This window comes from Lontra canadensis, unplaced genomic scaffold (genome assembly GCF_010015895.1).
Source record: "Lontra canadensis isolate GAN:19392208 unplaced genomic scaffold, GSC_riverotter_1.0 scaffold86, whole genome shotgun sequence".
Lineage (NCBI taxonomy): Eukaryota > Metazoa > Chordata > Mammalia > Carnivora > Mustelidae > Lontra > Lontra canadensis.
In genome coordinates this window covers 1,757,658-1,776,203 of record NW_022631080.1, presented here as the reverse complement: position 1 = coordinate 1,776,203, position 18,546 = coordinate 1,757,658, and the positions used below count along the sequence as shown (strand labels likewise).

The 18,546-nt window shown below is 36.3% G+C and overlaps 1 protein-coding gene across 4 annotated transcripts in view; it reads left to right on the top strand.

Moving 5' to 3' along the window:
- DMD (dystrophin) overlaps positions 1-18,546 on the top strand; it is a 2,197,254-nt gene that overhangs the window by 883,520 nt on the left and 1,295,188 nt on the right. For all 4 annotated transcript variants that reach the window (XM_032883124.1, XM_032883125.1, XM_032883122.1 and 1 more), the window contains exons 26-27: positions 7,564-7,734; positions 13,758-13,940. In XM_032883124.1, the coding sequence (XP_032739015.1) occupies positions 7,564-7,734; positions 13,758-13,940 (354 nt within the window). The remainder of the gene's footprint in view (positions 1-7,563; positions 7,735-13,757; positions 13,941-18,546) is intronic.

The window sequence follows — 18,546 nt, the reverse complement described above, 5'->3', positions numbered from 1 at the left end:
CAGGGCTCCGTCTTTGGGCTTTTCTTCCTTATCACCACTTACTCCTTAGGTAAACTCATTCAGCTTTATGGCTTTAAATGTTATCTATAAGTTGTTGCTTCAACAATTTTATTACAGTCTGGACCTTTTTCCTGAATTCTAGATCTGCATATCCAACTCCCTACTCAATACCTCCATATTGATGAATAGACAAACTAAATCTAGCATGTACCCCAAATTCCTTACATACTCTTCAATCTGCTACTTTGACTTCCTAGAACAACAAATGACAACTCCATCTTTCCATTTATCCAAGGCAAAACCCTTGAGTCACGTCTTCTCATCTCCTTTTGCCTTTGTGGGAGCTATGCAATCTAGCACCATATACCAAGGTACTTGGGAGGAGTCTCGCTCACCTATGAATGAAGTAATATTAGTATTTTCTAGGTTAGCATTTTTTTTTTCTTTTCAGCACTTTAAGTATATATCCTCACTTTCTCCTGGCATGTAAAGTTTCCACTGAGAAATCCAATGAAGGCTTTATGAGGTTCTCTTGTAGGCAAAAAGTATGAAAATGAGTATGGGAAACCTCATTTAAAACAGTCATGAAGCCCTAAAGTGGGAGCTGTCACACATGCACCATTCCCTGTGGCCTACATAACCAGCAGGAAGAGGAAGCTCTCTCCCTACCCTTGAACAATTTGCTAAACAATGCCTGCAGCCAATGAGAAACCACCACATCCTTACACTCTTGTCCTCCTCCAGTAAACTTCTGTTCCAAACAATCTACCTGAATTTTACCCTGAAACCTAATAAAAGCTGACCTTGCTTTGGTCTTTTCAGATGTGTCTATGTTTTGCCATAGCTTAATTGTTCCAAGGTGCGTCTCCTCTACTCTTCCCAAATGAGCTTATTTTGCTGATAAAATAAATGACTTTTTCATTTTTTATGTCTCTTGGGAAATATGTTTCTGAATTGATTCAAAAATGAAGGAGAGATAAAGTCTCTTATAGACACACAAATGCTAAAGAAGTTCATCATTACTAGACCCACCTTAGAAGAAATGTTGAGAGAAGTTCAAGCTGAAATTAAAGGATATTAATTAGTGGTATGAAGACATATGAAAATATACTGCACACTGTATATACTGCATTAATAGAATGAAATATTTTTAAAAAATACATTTCAGTAGTTGCAGAAAAAGCATTTGACAAAACTGACAGTTTGACACCCTTTCATGATAAAAACTTAATAAATTCTATATAAAAGGAATGCCCTTGACCATAGTAGAAACCATATATGACAACTTTGTAGCCAGTATCATACTCAGTAGTGAAAAGCAGAAAACTTTTCCTCTAAGTTTAGACAAGGGTGCCCACTCCCAGCACACTATTTAACATAGTCCTGGAAATTCTAACAAAAGCAATTAGGAAAGAAAAAGAAATAAAGACATCCAATTTAGATAGGAAGAAATAAAATTGTTTGCAGATGATGTGTTCCTCTACATAGAAAATCCTAAAGACCCCACCAAAAAATTTTTGTAACTAATACACAAATTCAATAAAATTGCAGTATGGAAGTAGTCAAATTATGGAGAGAGCCCAGATGTCCATTGGTTGATGGATAGATAGAGAAGATGTGGTACATGCATATACAATGGAATATTGTTTGGTTACCCAAAAGAATAAAGTCTTGGCATTTGTAATGACATGGATGGAGTTGGAGTATATTATACTAAGTGAAACAAGTCAGAAAGGCAAATACCACGTGAATTCATTTGTGTGGAATTTAAGAATCAAAAGAAATGGGCCAACTGAGTAGCTCAATCATTAAGCATCTGACTCTTGATTTCAGCTCAGGTCATGATCTTAGGGTTGTGAGAGTGAGCCCCACATGGGACTCCAGGCCCAGCACAGAGCCTGCTTAAGATTCTGTCTATCACTCTCCCTCTGCCCTGCTGCACTCATGTGCATGAATGCTGTCTAAGTACATACATACATACATATATACATACATACATAGATACATATCATAGGGGAAGGGGGGAAAAAAGAGAGGGTGCTAGAGGGGAGGTGGGCAGGGGATGGGCTACAATCCTGATGGATATTAAGGAGGGCACATGTGATGAAAACTGAGTGTTTTGTGTAAATGATGAATCACTAAATTCTACTCCTGAAACCAATGTTACATTATATGATAACTAACTAGAATTTAAATAAAAACCTGGAAAAAATCGCAGTACACAAAATCAATGTATAGAACTATGCAGAAATGAGTTATATTTCTGTACAATAACAACAAAATATCTGAGAAAGAAATAAAACAACCCCTTTTATGATAGTATCAAAAACAAAAGAGTTAAGGATTAAGTTTAACCAAGGTGGTGAAAGATCTGTACTATGAAAACTATAGAACTTCAATGAAAGAAATTGAAGAAAGGGGCACCTGGGTGGCTCAGTGGGTTAAGCCTCTGCCTTCCGCTCAGGTCATGATCTTGGGGTCCTGGAATTGAGCCCTGCATCGGGCTCTCTGCTCGGTGGGGAGCCTGTTTTCCCCCCACACCCTGCCTGCCTCTCTGCGTGCTTGTGATCTCTCTCTCTGACAAATGAATAAATAAAATCTTAAAAAAAAAGGAAATTGAAGAAGACACAAGTAAATGGAAAGATATCCTGTTTTCATGGATCAAAAGAGTTCATATTCTTAAAATGTTCATACTACCCAAAGCCATTTATAGAGCCATTGCAATTCCTATCAAAATTCTAAGGATTTTTTTTTCTCAGAAATGAAACAGGCATTCTTAAAATTTGTGCAGAACCTCAAAAGACCCCATATGACCAAGACCATCTTGACAAAGAGCAAAGTCAGAGGCATCACACTTTTGATTTCAAACTATATTACAAAGCTGTAGTAATAAAAACAATATGGTACTGACATAAAAATAGGCACACAGATGAATGGAGGAATTGAGAGCCCAGAAATAAACCCTCATGTGTCCAGTCAACTAGCATTTGGCAAGGGAATCAAAGATAACCAATGGGAAAAGGATAAATCTCTTCAATAAATGGTATTGGGAAGACTAGACAATCATATGGAAGAATGCAATTAGATTCCTATCTTACACCACAAAAATTAATGCAAAATGTGTTAAAGACTTAAAAGACCTGAAACCATAAAACCTAGAAGAAAACAGGGAGGATATTCTTTGACATTGGTCTTGGGAGTGATATTTTCAATACGACACCAATGTAGAAGCAACAAAAGAAAAATAAGTGGAACTACTTCAAACCAAAAAGTATAGATGTACATCAAAAGAGACAATTAACAAAATTAAAGACAACCTACAGAATGGGAGAAAATACTTTCAAACCATGTATCTGTTGGGGGTTATCAGCTAAAATACATAAGGAACTTATACAGCTCAGTAGCAAAACACAATATGGTTTTAAAATAGAGAAACTGAATAGAAACTCTTTCCAAAGATGACATGAAAATGTCCAAAAGTTACATGAAGAGATGCTCAGAATCACTAATAAACAGGAAAATGCAAATCAAAACCACACTGAGAAATGACCTCACATCTGATAGAACAGCTATCATCAAAAAGGGCAAGAGGGGCACCTGGGTGGCTCAGTGGGTTAAAGCCTCTGCCTTTGGCTCAGGTCATGATCCCAGAGTCCTGGGATCGAGCCCCACATCAGGCTCTCTGCTCAGCAGGGAATCTGCTTCCCCCACCCCTCTGCCTGCCTATCTGCCTACTTGTGATCTCTGTCAAATAAATAAATAAAACCTTTTTTAAAAAAAGGCAAAAAATAACAAATGTTGGTGAGGATGTGGAGAAAAGGGAACCCTTGTGCACTGTTGGTGGGGGTGTAAATTGTTGCAGCCACTATGGAAAACAGTATGAGGGTTCCTCAGAATAATAAAAAATAGAGCTACCTTATGATCCAGCAATCCCATTTATGAGTATATTTCCAAGGGAAATGAAATAGGAATCTTGAAGAGATACTTGGACCCCCATGTTCATTACAGCATTATTCACAATAGTTACGTTATGGAAACATCCTAAGTGTACAGCTGTGGATGACCAAATAAAGAAGATGTGGGGTACCTATACATATGTGTGCGTGTGTGTGTGTGTATACTTATATACATATGTACATACAATGGAGCATTATTCAGACATGAAAAAAGAAGAAAATAATGCAATTTGCATAAATTTGGGTGGACTTTGAGGGCATTATGTTAAGTGATATAAATCAGAGAAAAAAAATTTTGTGCAATCCTGCTTATATGTGGACTCTAAGAAAGCTGAACTCTAGAACAGAGTAGTGGTGGTGATTGACAGGGCTGGGGTGTGGGCAAATGTAAAGATTTCAGTCAAATCTTACATACAAACTTCCAGTTATACACAGAATAAGTTCTTGGGATCTAATATACAACATGGTGACTATAGTTAGCAATGCTGTATTGTACACTTGAACATTACCAAAAGAGTAGATCTTAAGTGTTCTCATCATGAAAAGAAAAAAATGGTAATCATGTGAGGTAATAGAGGTATTAAGCACTCCTATTGTGATAATCATTTCACAATATATATGTGTATCAAATACTCACACTGAACACCTTAAACTTATACAATGTTAATGTCAATTATACCTAAATAAAGCTGGGGTGGAGGGTGAAGTGAAATGAGGAAGGACAGTGCTGAATATTAGATTTAAAAATTCTGGAATGGGAAACATGAAGAACTTTTTGTTTTATATCTGAGGTGCGGCTCTGTAATCTGAAATTGCAGGGCAATAGATTGGGCAATTTAATGCTAGAATGCCAACATCAGTAATATAATACAGGTAAGGGGAAAATTGTTCAAACCTTTTCATAGAAATCCTTCTAAAATATGAAACACCAAAAATTCATATCTCTGGCTCATCAGGCATAGAGCTGTGGAATGTTAAGTTCGAAAAAGACCTTGGAAATCACCTCGTCCAACTGTTAGATAAGTTATAGAGCAGAGATAAAAAAAAATGAGGTGATATCTCCAGGTTCACTTAACTTGCTAATGACTGAGTCCGGGTATCCTGAACGCAAAGCTGATGTTTTTTCCAATACATTTGTGCTGTCACCTAAGAATGACTTCCCACCTGCTTTTCCTTTAAAAAACAACAACAAAAACAAAAACAAAAACAAAGCGACAACAAAAAAAACACTCCTGATCCCTTCCTTCCAGTGTAGTTTAATAGCATGCAGTGTGCGTGGTTTTTTTTTTTTTTTTTTTTTTTTTACTACAAGACTTTGGCTAAGTTCCGTTAGTCATTGTAATATTATTGTCACTTTGCCAACTGTCTGAAAGGATTATAGGAGAACATCCAAGTAGAAACTGAGCAACCTGTTTTCTTACACTACTTATAGGCTCATTGATTATGCAAATAGCCTTTATACTTTAATTAGTTTAACTGTTAGACATATTGTTCTAGCTATGCCACAGTGAAGCATTTATTTACATTTCAGTAGATCAGGCACTACATTCACCAAGGAAAGTAAAGAACTTAAAGTTCTTTTAATTTAATTGTATGAAGCTTAAGATGCTTGGAAAAAATAAGGAAAATTAATATGGTTCTGCACATATTTAGTATTTGGTAAAGTACATAAACATTTCATTCACTAAAACTATGTGTTATATATTAAGACTGTACAATTAAAACTCTGTTACTTTAAAGATAGAACTCTACTTAATTTCAGAGAAAAGAATTAATGTCATTGGATTATATTTCCTTTTTAAGGTAAAAGAGAAACAATATATAATCATTCTAGTACCAAAATGAGATTTTTCGCTCAGTGTGGTACAACAGAGTGCTTTGTTAGAAGGGATTAACATGCATAATTTTCTTGTAGATATTTAAAGTTTTGCTATTTTTCTGGTTAATTAGTAATACATTCTTTCATAAAAAGTAGTTCAGAAATATATGAGAATTTAAAAGTGCACATCTCCTATTACCGCACTTACTGTTTTGCAACCTGCTTTTTAAGCTTAAAATTATATACAGAACCACTTCCACTTCAGTACAGATGTATTAGTGCTACATAGTATCCCATTGAGTGCATATGTGTATCTCACAGTTAGTTTAACTTATTCTTCACAGAAGGACATTTGGATCTGCTTCTGATATGTGGCTGTCTTTAAAGCTGAACTGAGTAGTTTTCATGCCACTTTGTATTTCTGTAGTGTTTGTTGTGATCTTTCCTCTCTCATTCCTAATTTTATTTGTTTGGGTTCTTTCTCCTTCTCTTAAGTCTGGCTGGAGGTTTATCAGTTTTGTTTTCTTTCAAAGAACCAGCTCCTAGTTTCATTGATCTATTCTAGTATTTTTTCCCTATATCATTGATTTCTGCTCTAATCATTATTTCCCTTTTCTGCTGGCTTTAGGCTTCATTTGTTGTTCTTTTTCTAGCTCCTTTAGGTGTAAGGTTAGTTTGTATATTTGAGATTTTTCTTACTTCTTGAGGTACACCTGTATTGCTATATATTCCTCTCTTAGGACTGCTTTTGTTGCATCCCAGAAGTTTTGGACTATTGTGTTTTGATTTTCATTTGTTTCCATATATTTCTTTATTTCTTCTTTAATTTCCTGATTATCCCATTCATTCTTAGTAGGATGTTCTTTAACCTCCATGTATTTGTGGTCTTTCCAAACTTTTTCTTGTGGTTGACTTCAAGTTTCATAGCACTGTGGTCTGAAAAGATGCATGGTATGAACTCAGTGTTAGGTACTGGTTGAGGCCTGATTTATGACCCGGGATGTGTTCTGTTGTGGAGAATGTCCCATGTGCACTTGAAAAGAATATGTATTCTGCTGCTTTAGGGTGAAATGTCTTGAATATATTTGTAGTCTGTCTGGTCCAGAATGACATTCACAGCCATTGTTTCCTTATTGATTTTCTGTTTAGATGATTTGTCCATTGCTATAAGTGGAGTATTAAAGTCCCCTACAATTAATGTATTATTTTCAGTAAATTTATTTATGTTTGTTATTAATTATTTTATATATTTGTATATAATATATATAAAATATATTTTATATATTTGTGTGCTCCCGTGTTGGGAACATAAATATTTACATTATTCCTGCCACTTTTTACACTGTATTTTGTATGATACATTCTTTAAAGTGAAATAGTAAAAAAAAAAATTAAAAATTAAATGGAATAGACTCAGATTTATGAACATTAGAAATTGTGCCAATAAACTAACATATCCAACTGAAATATATTATGAAAAAATTATTTTGTCTCTTCTTTATTCACAGAAAAGCATAGCCATACACAATAGCTAAATTATAGTCATGGGGGAATATATTCATTTTATTATATATGCCAAGTAAATGGCTATATCTTATTTTAATACTTAAGTGAAATTAAGTGTAACCAACAGCCATGAGTTATTTCCTCATTCATATAAGCTTTTTTACTTCTTGCTTCTTTCTATCAAAGCTTTCTGTTATTTGCAGACTGTTCAGTAATAATATAAGGGCAATGTTTTGTGACTTTCAATATTCATGCTTTGCTTATTGGTTTGTTTTATGGAAGGTCTATGCCAGGAAGGAAGCCTTAAAGGGAGGTTTGGATAAAACTGTAAGTCTTCAGAAAGATCTGTCAGAGATGCATGAATGGATGACGCAAGCTGAGGAAGAATACCTGGAGAGAGATTTCGAATATAAGACCCCTGATGAATTACAGACAGCAGTTGAAGAGATGAAGGTAAAGTAAACCAAATAAAATGAAGCAAAGAAATTAAAAAAAAAAAGAAAGAAAGAAAGAGGCAATGTTGCTTGACATTGTGATTCTATACTATCTGTTCTTTCCTTGGTTTAATGGTGGAGGTTGATTTTTAATGAATTCAGCTTCAAGTTTGGTATATATTATGGATTCTGGAACTTTTTATTTATAATTTTAATGCATTGTGGTAAAAATATAAATATTGACAATCATCATTAGCAACATTTTCCCCATGACATCATATAGTATTAAGCGATTGGAATCAGCTATTCACATTGGCTGTTTCTAGTGATGAAAATTCAAATGGAAAATATGCCAAGGGTTACTGCAGTGATAGTTGAAAATGTAGCTAACAGACTGTGTTCATTTGGTTTCTGAAAGGGGTTTCTGAGAATTTAGATACTAAATACTTTAACTTATGGCCTTTAATGGGAATAAAGAGGACTGAGTTTACATGGACTTCTCAAACAGTAATGATTTAGGGGCGCCTGGGTGGCTCAGTGGGTTAAGCCGCTGCCTTCGGCTCAGGTCATGATCTCAGGGTCCTGGGATCGAGCCCCGCATCGGGCTCTCTGCTCAGCAGGGAGCCTGCTTCCTCCTCTCTCTCTGCCTGCCTCTCTGCCTGCTTGTGATCTCTGTCTGTCAAATAAATAAATAAAATCTTTAAAAAAAAAAAAGAAATAATGATTTAGGACCAAGGAAACTAGTGCATAGCAGGGACTGGGAGGTGCAGCCTGAAATAGAGTCTCTGCAGTGGCATTTCACTATGGCCTTGGACACAGGATAGTCAATGTAATCTCTAATTTGTCATGTCTACACCATGTCAGTTTCTAACTTGAATATATGAACTGAGAATTGAAACTTACATGTAAGTAAATTGCCTGGCTCAGAGTGGGTATTCAAAGACCCTATGGTAGAATGAAGGGTACTGAATGTATTTCATTCCATTCCCTCCCAAGCTATTCCAAGTGGATCACATGGCTTTAGTCACATATAAAAAGTAAAATTAAAACATATAAGGAAGATTGTATTTAAATGGTAATAGTTTTCAGGGTATTAAAAGCTTAATAATTGGGGCACCTGGGTGGCTCAGTGGGTTAAAGCCTCTGCCTTCAGCTCGGGTCATGATCCCAGGACCCTGGGATCAAGCCCCAAGTCAGGCTCTCTGCTTGGCAGGGAGCCTGCTTCCTCCTCTCTCTCTGCCTGCCTCTTTGCCTGCTTGTGATCTTTATCTGTCAAATAAATAAATAAAATATTTTTTAAAAAGCTTAATAATTATTCTAATCTAATAATACCACATATCATTCATTCATTTAAGCCACTAACATTAATTGTATAGTTACTATATGCTAAGTACCCTTTTAGACACCAAATACAGTGGTGAGCAAGACATTAAAAGGACCTGACTTCTTGGAACTTAACATTCTAGTGGGGGGAGAGCAGGCAGTGAATGGAGAAATAAACTCATGTGAGGTAACGGTAGTTTGCCTAACAAGTAAACCAAGAATATAAAATAAAAAAATAATTAGGATGTAAGTGAAAGTTGGGGGTGGTAAAATGCTATTTTAGGAAGGGTTGATGTATAGGGAATTTGTGAGGCATTAAAACCTGAGATATGAATCCTAAGAAAAAATCAGCCTTAAAAAACAAACAAACAAAACCTATGGAAGAACATTTCAGTCAGAGGTAAGAGCTCCTGCAAAGACCTTAAGGCTAACTGGAAGAGAAAGAGGCCTGCCAGTCTGCACAGAGTAAAACAGGATAAATCACCTGAGATGATTTTGAGGGAGGGAGGTAAGCACATGCTAACAGGGATTTTGTAGGATTGGGGAAGTTCATGAGAAGTGAAATGGGAAAGCCACTGGATGGTTTCAAACAAGAGACTCTAATGATTGTAAATTTGAATGTGGGGAGGTCACGCATAAGAAAATTATATCACTATAGATGGTGAGAGCTACAAGATACTTTGGAAGCAAAATAGACCCCAGTGCTTTTTGCTGATCTGAAAACTGAAGTCCCCAGCTAGATGAATAATTTACTCATAGTCACAGGCTTTATCTGTAGTAGAACCAAGAATACTGAATATATGTCAAGCCATGCTATCCCACACCATTCCATCCCACGATATTTCAAACTATTCTATTTTTTCTTTTGTTTCCTTTTAGAGTCAGGTGCCATCCCTGTTGCCTTCCATCTCACATCCCATTCTCCAAGTGGCTGTTTTTCTCACCTCCTCTAATACTTTGTAGCTACTGCCTGGGATCCCTAAGTAGATACCCAGCAGTGAGCTTGTGTTCAGCTGCTGTACTCCCAATTCCTCTGTTTGGCTCTGGCCCTCTTCTGGCCCTCTTCTGGCCCTCTGCGTTCTCTCCCTAAACAGTTTGCCTATCTGGCTAACCACCCAGGCAGGTGGTTTCTTTTTTCCTTTTCTCTTTTCCAGTGCTAGAGAGCAAATTGTCTCAAATTTTGAAATTTTGCACACAGTTCTTGAAATGAGTAACCCAACCAATTAGTCCACGTTGACTTGTTTAAGTAATTGATCTAGCTACAAAATTGCTCAAGAATGGGGGTAATTTTGAAAAGAGGGAAAGTTCAGGCAGCTTCTGACAACAGCAGCCAGAGAAGTTGGCAAGAAGATCCAATTTCTTATACTTTTTTGCCTTCCAGTCAAGATAATCTCTTTAGGTTTGTTTAACTACCTAGAAGGCAGTGATGGTAAGTTGTCCAGGCTTCCACCTGTGCTCATGTTGAGAGTAAACTTATCTTTATTGTCAAATGAAACTGGCAGACCTACTCCAACACTTTTTCCTAATTTACTCAGAGAAAAAGTAGAGACATCCTTCTACTTATTTATTTTTATCTCCTGTGTTTTACTTGAAAATGATTATGCTATTTTCCTGACTTCTTTCCCCCAGTAAATAAAACTTTTCAATTAACATGAAAGAGTTTCTAAGAGTGTTTGATAAACATTATCTGACTTGAAAATTCTGTTGGAGTTCTACAATGAATAAATGGTGAAACTTTATATTAACCTTATTAAAAATTTCTGAAATTTCAGTGTTAACTATATTCTTCTTTATTTTGTTTTAAATTTACACTATTATAACTCTAGTCCTCATGCTTACCAAAATTACATAAATGTATTTACTGTTCTCATTGTATGACAGACTAGAATGTGACTGTTACCACTGAGTGAGCATCCCAGTCACCTTAGAGGACTACTTAAAACAGAGATTTCTAGGCCTCACCCAGAATCTCTAATTTACTGAGTCTGGGGTGGGACCTGAGAATTTTAACCTCTAACAAATTTCCAGGTGATGCCAGGAAACAAGTTCCAAAGTGGTTCCAAGAAACCGTACTTTGAGAACCACTGATTTGGGATATTGGCAATGAAAGGTGTCTCAGCATATAATGCTTAGATTCATGGAAATAAAGGGAGGAAAAAATACATCATTTCTGATGAGGATTACATCTAAATTATACCACTTATTTAGTTTTCTACCTTTTCTTTCAGTGGAAAAATTTTATCTCCATTTCTTCTCTAAATGTTTCCCAGATTCTAAGCTTTTTTTTTTTTTTAAGAATTTATGAAAGCCAAAATAAAAGGAAGAATGAAGTTTTTTTTTCATTCTGCATTTTTGGTAGTTGTGTAGGTTGTTTGTAACTTGAATAAAATGTAATGTCATTCATTGGATCCAGCACAGAATGCTTCTTCATTTCACAGAGGATTTGAGATGGGGTTAACCGAAACTATGGGAAAGAAAGGATGTAGTTTCCAGGATGGCTTTCTTAAACACTTTGAAACTCAGTTTTCTGATGTCAAATATAGAGATGACAAAATTCATCTGACAAGGTTTTGTTAAAGATGCAATGAAGTCACATGTATAGCATGTCTGACACAGCACACAGTGGCACATAGTGATTAATGGTTGTCAGAATTGTTTGTAAGCTAAAATTACTATAGTCAAATATGGTTTGTGTAGAAATAAACCTTATGTTCATCTCAATAAAAAGAGATTTAAGAATTTTGAGCTAAAAATTTTAATCAATTACATCAAAATCCATGAAGGTAATCACTTAATATTCAATATATCTTGGTATTTGCCATCATATTATATACTTTTGAGGTACCATGAGAATAAATCCAAAGGCATAGAATAATTTTGTTGAAAAATATGAAGGCATTTTATAGCTGGCCTTGTCTATTTCTTGCCCATCTCACCTTACTTTCACCACTACACTGCATGTAGGCCCAGCTTCCCCCTGCCAGTACATACATTTATTGAAGTAAGGACTTTCTGTGGTTCCTGTGTCCCACTTTTCCCACCTATGTGTCAGGCTTCACTACTATGAAATTAACATCCCTCTACCTGGCTTCAACCAATGGTGGGAGATGATGTATAAGTACCCCATTTCTTCACCATTGAGTGGGATAATCCTGAGATGTGTTTCCCAGAGCTTCCCAGCAAGATTCATCTCTAGTCACCAACACTGGTTGCTGAGCTGAATAAGTATACCTTTATAATATCAATTTCTACACCAGTATTTGCTTTATATGGCACATAAAATACTTATGCTTGAAAGCCCATCTCAGGGTTGGCCTTTGGAGTAACTCAAATGAAAGACATATTGTGAGTGAGTGTGTGTGTGTGTGTGTGTGTGTGTGTGTGTGTGAGAGAGAGAGAGAGAGAGAGAGAAAGAGAGAGATACATGTGCACATCAAAAGTTGAGGAGTATAAATACCCTGCAGCTAAAGACCTCCAGCAAGATTCATGTAGTTGAACAAATTGGGTTTAGTACTCCTGGCAGTGAGGGAGAACTGTGAAAACAGTTCCTCACACTTTGGGGAACTGTGGGTTGTACGAGTTAGAGCATATTAGAAAGAACCTGTTGTAGGATCTGAGTTTTTGTTAGATGATTTAGGGAGAGTTGAAGAGCTTTGCTTTGGATATTATGTTGTCTGTAACTGGGAATAACTCTGTGATTGGGTGTCTTAATAAATCTGTCATAGAACGAAGGAAGACTAGAGTGAGGTTAAAGGTATAATTGATAAAGAAACAACACAGGCTCATGAAATGTAGAGGTATTGTTGTCATGATCCATAGTGGTAACAAAGTGGCTTTGTCTGATGTTGATACTCTGTGAAACGCTTTATGTTTTATGGGAGAAGACCAAAGGCATAGCTGAGGACCAGGTGAGCCCCCTTCCTTTCATTGGCTGCTCTTGTCGTCTTCCTCTTATATGGGTTTGGTTACTGAATGGAACTTTCTTTTCTCAAAATATGGTCCTGGATGTAGCATTAAGTAGACTTTTCTATATTAATTATCTTTTGATTTAAATAATGATATTTGTACTGATTTCAATATTACTCATTCATCTGAGTAATTTAGAAATGATTTCAATTTTAGAATATGGGATATTTTTGTTAGTATTGAAATCCATGTTTCGGGGCACCTGGGTGGCTCAGTGGGTTAAAGCCTCTGCCTTCGGCTCAGGTCATGATCTCAGGGTTCTCAGATCGAGCCCCGCATCAGGCTCTCTGCTCGGCAGAGAGCCTGCTTCCTCCTCTGTCTCTCTCTCTCTGCCTGCCTCTCTGCCTACTTGTGATCCCACTCTCTGTCAAATAAATAAAATCTTAAAAAAAAATAAATACATGTTTCTTGCTTGTCTAATATACATGTCTTTGTGGGCATGTATGTGTGTACATACGCAAAGATACACATATATGAAAGAGGATGAGAGAGCACACCACAAACCCATACCCACATGTTGGCTACTTTGCACAGGATTCTGATGAAAGAGCTGTTACATTCTGATGATAATTTTTCCTTCCAAATTCAAGTTTTAACTAAATCTGAATTTATGGAAGTGATTGTAGTCACTAATGGATTTATTTTTATTAATCTCACAGGGATCGGGAAGAAAGTATATGATATACAGGAATGCATTTTCTAAGTAAATCCATTGCCTTGCTGTCAAGTGAGAGAGCATTCTTTGTTTTTCAGAGAGCTAAAGAAGAAGCCCAGCAGAAAGAAGCCAAAGTGAAACTCCTGACTGAGTCCGTCAACAGTGTCATAGCTCAAGCTCCACCTGTAGCCCAAGAGGCCTTAAAAAAGGAACTTGAGACTCTCACCACCAACTATCAGTGGCTGTGTACCAGGCTCAATGGCAAATGCAAGACCTTGGAAGTCAGTTGCTTTTCTTGATCTTTATTACTTATGTGTCAGCTTATGATCCTATGTGACTCATAGTGATTAAGAATAGGAACACTGGTGTTAAGACAGCTTAGGCTCAGTGTCCTCACAAAGGCACTTAGAAGTTTGTGACTTTGGGCCTGTTGCTTACATTGTATGAATGTGTTTCCTATCTGTGAAATGGACAAAAAAAATACATATTCCATAGGGTGCTGAGAAAATTAAATGAGTTATTCTATTTAATACTTTGCCTAGTGAGCAGTTCTAGTTCTAATTCTTATTATTACCTTATTACTATTATTATTAGGTCACAAAAATCTTACAAATAAGGTTTCCCAAGATTTATATAAACTGGTCTTAATTCTTTTATACATTTGAATGTGCATAAAATCATAAGTATCAGAGTCCAAATTTACTTTGTGGAGAAGTATGTTCTGTGATAACGTTAAGAATCGCTCTGCCCTGTAGGGTGCTTCACAAGACATGTTGTCTAGCTTTTTTGGGGAGGGGGCATTTTACATTATATTTAAGTATCCTTTTAAGTCCTGCTTTATCTTTTCCAGATGCTTTACTCCTTAAATTATCTGAAAATAGCTGACAAAGAATTCATGTAAAAATACTATTTACTAACAGTAAGGATTGTGTCCAGGAACACAAAACTTTACCTAGTACCAAAAGCTGAAGCTGCCAGAGACTGCCCACTAACTGGGCGGTAAATTAAGTCCCCTTCCCTGACATGAACTGAGTCATCTTAGTGAACGTGTTGGTAAACAATTCATATATATTCCAAACCAATGGAGAGGGACTAAAAAGGGACTGTATGACCTTATAATTTCAAAACAAATAGAAGAGATTTTAAGTGTGATTGCAGATAAGAAATAGAGGGATAGCTCAATAGTCTTGAAAAATGTATTAATATGAAAATAAAAGGTCTCTTTAGAAAACATATCCTGAAATAGATTTCTGATGGATTGGCCTATCTTTTACATGAACAACATGAATAATAGTAAGCAAGGAATAATAATGATGTAAAGAAATTAAGAACATAAAAAATATTTAAGAGTTTCATTTTAAAAATATTGTCAAAAGAAATTCCTAGATACAAAAAGTCCCTCCCTCATGTAACAGGATAGTATGAATTAGTTGGACTTCCCTGGGACCCATAGCATCATCTCTTCCCTTCCTTTCCTGTTTTTTATTTTCTGTAGCTCTTAGCACTAATACAATGGAATTTGTTTTCTCTCACTCTCTCTCTCTGAGTATGGCTGACACACAGTGTTATATTAGTTTCAAGTGTACAGTGTAGTGATTAAAGAATTCTGTACATTATGCTAAGCTCACCACAAGTGTAGCTCCCATCTGTCATCATTTGCTATTATATAAAGGTTTCCCTTTTAGCTATCTCTGCGTATTGGATTCTTTGTATTTTTGTGAAATTTGTCTTCTAGTTCTCAAATTATTTCTTCAACTGACTGTGTTTAAATATACTCATTTCTATATACGCATCTGTCTATATACGCATTTGGATAGGATTTTATATTTTTCCAAAGACCTTGTTTTCCATTTCTTAAGATTTTACTTGGTTATTTAGAAAAATTTTGTTCTTCTTTGATGTAATGTTCTGCTTTTGCATAACTGATTCTATTTCTTCTTTTTGTTAAACAAATTAAACCTATGCAGTCTGTTTGGTTGAGAAGTCTCCATGAGTAATGAGCATGAAAGAGTTTTGATTTTCCAATAATTTTAACCACCGATGTCAAACCTCATTTTTTGCCTAGTAGATGGCTTCCTAATCACTATTGCTGTCTGATCCCATGATTTTTCATTAATTTTAGTTATTAAAGTTTAGTGTTATTTAAATTTTGATATCATAGTTTGTTAACATCTTCCATTAGTCTAGATTAATATGTGGCTGCAGCAATTTATACAAAGGTGGGAGTGCAAAAAAAATATGATTTAAGCGTCCACTTCTCCCATTCAGTTTCTGGATAGTGATTGTATAGTATTGGTTTAGGGGATGATAATGAGGGTAAAATACCTTCTTCACATAACTCCCTTTTCTTTGCTGGTCACAGTTGCTATACCCTTTTATTAACACCCATAGACATCTATAATGATGAGTATGTTATCACCAGATTCTATAGGTTATCACCACTGATCTGGCTTGTTCACTGTAGACTTGATGTGATCTTTGGGGATCTGTATTCATATAGATTGTAACCAACCCCCCCCCAAAAGATCTTCTATTCATTCATGGTGCCTTGGAGTATTCAACAAAATTTCAGGCTTACTCTTGCCAGTAAGCTTAAACCACATTCTCTTGAAAGTTACATCTTTTAAACCCATGCTTCCATGATGCACTGAAGTCTTATTTCTCCACCATATTTCAGCTTAGCCAGCAAGCTCTGGCACATCCCATCTCCCATAACTGCTTGATTCTTCCTTGACCATACCAGCAGCTCAGTAGGTAATGCATGCCAACCATCTCTTTCTGAACGTATCCACCCATTTGATGAGCAGTATTATTTTAGATCCTTTAAAGAAAAGGGACCAGATGGGTTTCCTCTAAACACACAGTAAAAAGTTAAGAAAAAGATTTGCTTCTAGGGCACCTGACTGGTTCAGTTAACAGAGCACATGACTCTTGATCTCGGAATTGTAAATTCAAGTCCCACGTTGGGTGTAGAGTTTACTTTAAAAGGTAAAATTTTTAAAAATTGCCTCATTTTCCAGCCCTCCTTTCTTCATATCCCCCCATTGCCATCCCCATCAGCTCCCTCTGTTTAGACCACAGCTTGTGAAAACATGTTGTAGAAGTTTGTTTATTTGTTCGTTTGTTTTAAACATAGAATATAGGGAATTTAGCCTTAAGCTCTTAAGTATGAACTCTATTTGCCAGTCTCAAGAAAAAGAGAACTTACTGGCAACTTTTAACAGCGGGCTAAAGTTATTTATTATGAAATTCCTTACAATTGTGTCATCTTTAGATTATAAGTTGTGGACTCTACATTCATTACAACTACTGACTGCCTCAAATGGCAGTAAATTTCCTCACGTGGCTTGTGATTTTTTGTTTCTGAGTTCACGTGTAGTAGGAATTGTTTTTACTGAAAATCCTTTCTGCTCTGGGCTGTCTGAGGGTCCTCATGAGTTTTGTTTTGTTTGCTTGTTTGTTTTTAATGTTTCTACCAGAGTCCTAGAAATGTTACATTCTACTCTCATGTGTGATATAAACTTACATTTCAGTTTCTGGTGGGTGAATCCTTATTTTCCAACTAACATCCAAAGGATTCTCAGCTTCCTTGCTAATTCCTTTTACTCGAGTGGAGGGGGATTTTATAGACCTTGTTTCCAGGATAGGTGGGACACAACTTTATGCTCTTCCATGTGTGAGACCAGTGCCCCTTTTTTCATCCCAAATTAGTGTTGAATACCCTAGCTTGTATGTCATATACCCTGTTCTGATATGCCAGTGTTTTGTTAAGCTTAGCCTCCCAACCTCTGCATGCACTTAACTTCCCTCTTTGTTTCTGCTTCGGGAGGACTTTCATATTTCACAGAGCAGCCTGATGAGCTTAAATGTTGCCCTTTATGTCTTACCCAGCATTTCAGTGTCACAAAAGCAGGGGTGGGTGGATTGCTACATCAGTCCCACTGACCATTTTGAATGGAAGTTTCCTTTTTCTGTTGTCATCTCTTCAAAGCCATGGTGAATTCTGTGATTTCCAAGTAGTTTTGAGTTCCAACCTGCAAAGCTTAACAGTTATTCTAAGTGGCTTTTAGCTCCAATTCAGACGGCAAGACTACATTTTATTTTGCAGAGGTGACCTGTAAAGCCAGTACATTCAGCATCTTCAGCTGTGTCCTTCAGATGCATTGAGGACACAAGAGGCTATCCATCCTGAGAGTTAAATCGGCAAGGTAGTTCATTACCTCAATCTGCACCAAAGTTAATAAGACACATTACCAATCACATCTTCTTATCTTCAAAGATCTGAAGTACCCTGGGGTATTTAAGGAGATATTTATATTTTCCCACTGGGATCTTTGCCCAGAAGGAAGACAGCCTGTAGTCCAGCAGGAGCTGGAAAGGACCCAGATTTAAGATTTCTGTCACCTTTTAAAGCAAAATACTTAATTTCACTTTCTGTAATAAACTGTACATGAAATACTAAGCAGGTATTGGTAGGGTGGCAAGACAGGTTATACTGATACTTTTCATCAGTTAGAGAAGGAATGTCTTCTGTCATTCGCAAGGGCTATAGGCGAAGTGAAAATATGGGAAATCTGACAGAATTTTTGGTTTCTCCTACAATAAAACTTCCTTCCTTAGCTTTATTTTTGGTGGAGTTGGGGGGCGGGGAGTAGCAGGTGGTAGTGATTGAAGTACTGTATGTATAGGTTTGTCCAATATTTACAATATCAAATCTAATGGAAAATGAACATTTTTGTATTCATATCCTCTAGCGTATCTTCCTGCTTTTTTCCCAATAGACTTCCTTTTCCCAATTTGCCTTTATTGTTTCTTTGCTTAAAAAATGTTTTATCACACTCAAATGAATACCTAAATATTGTATTGCTCAATTTCACTTGTTTTGAG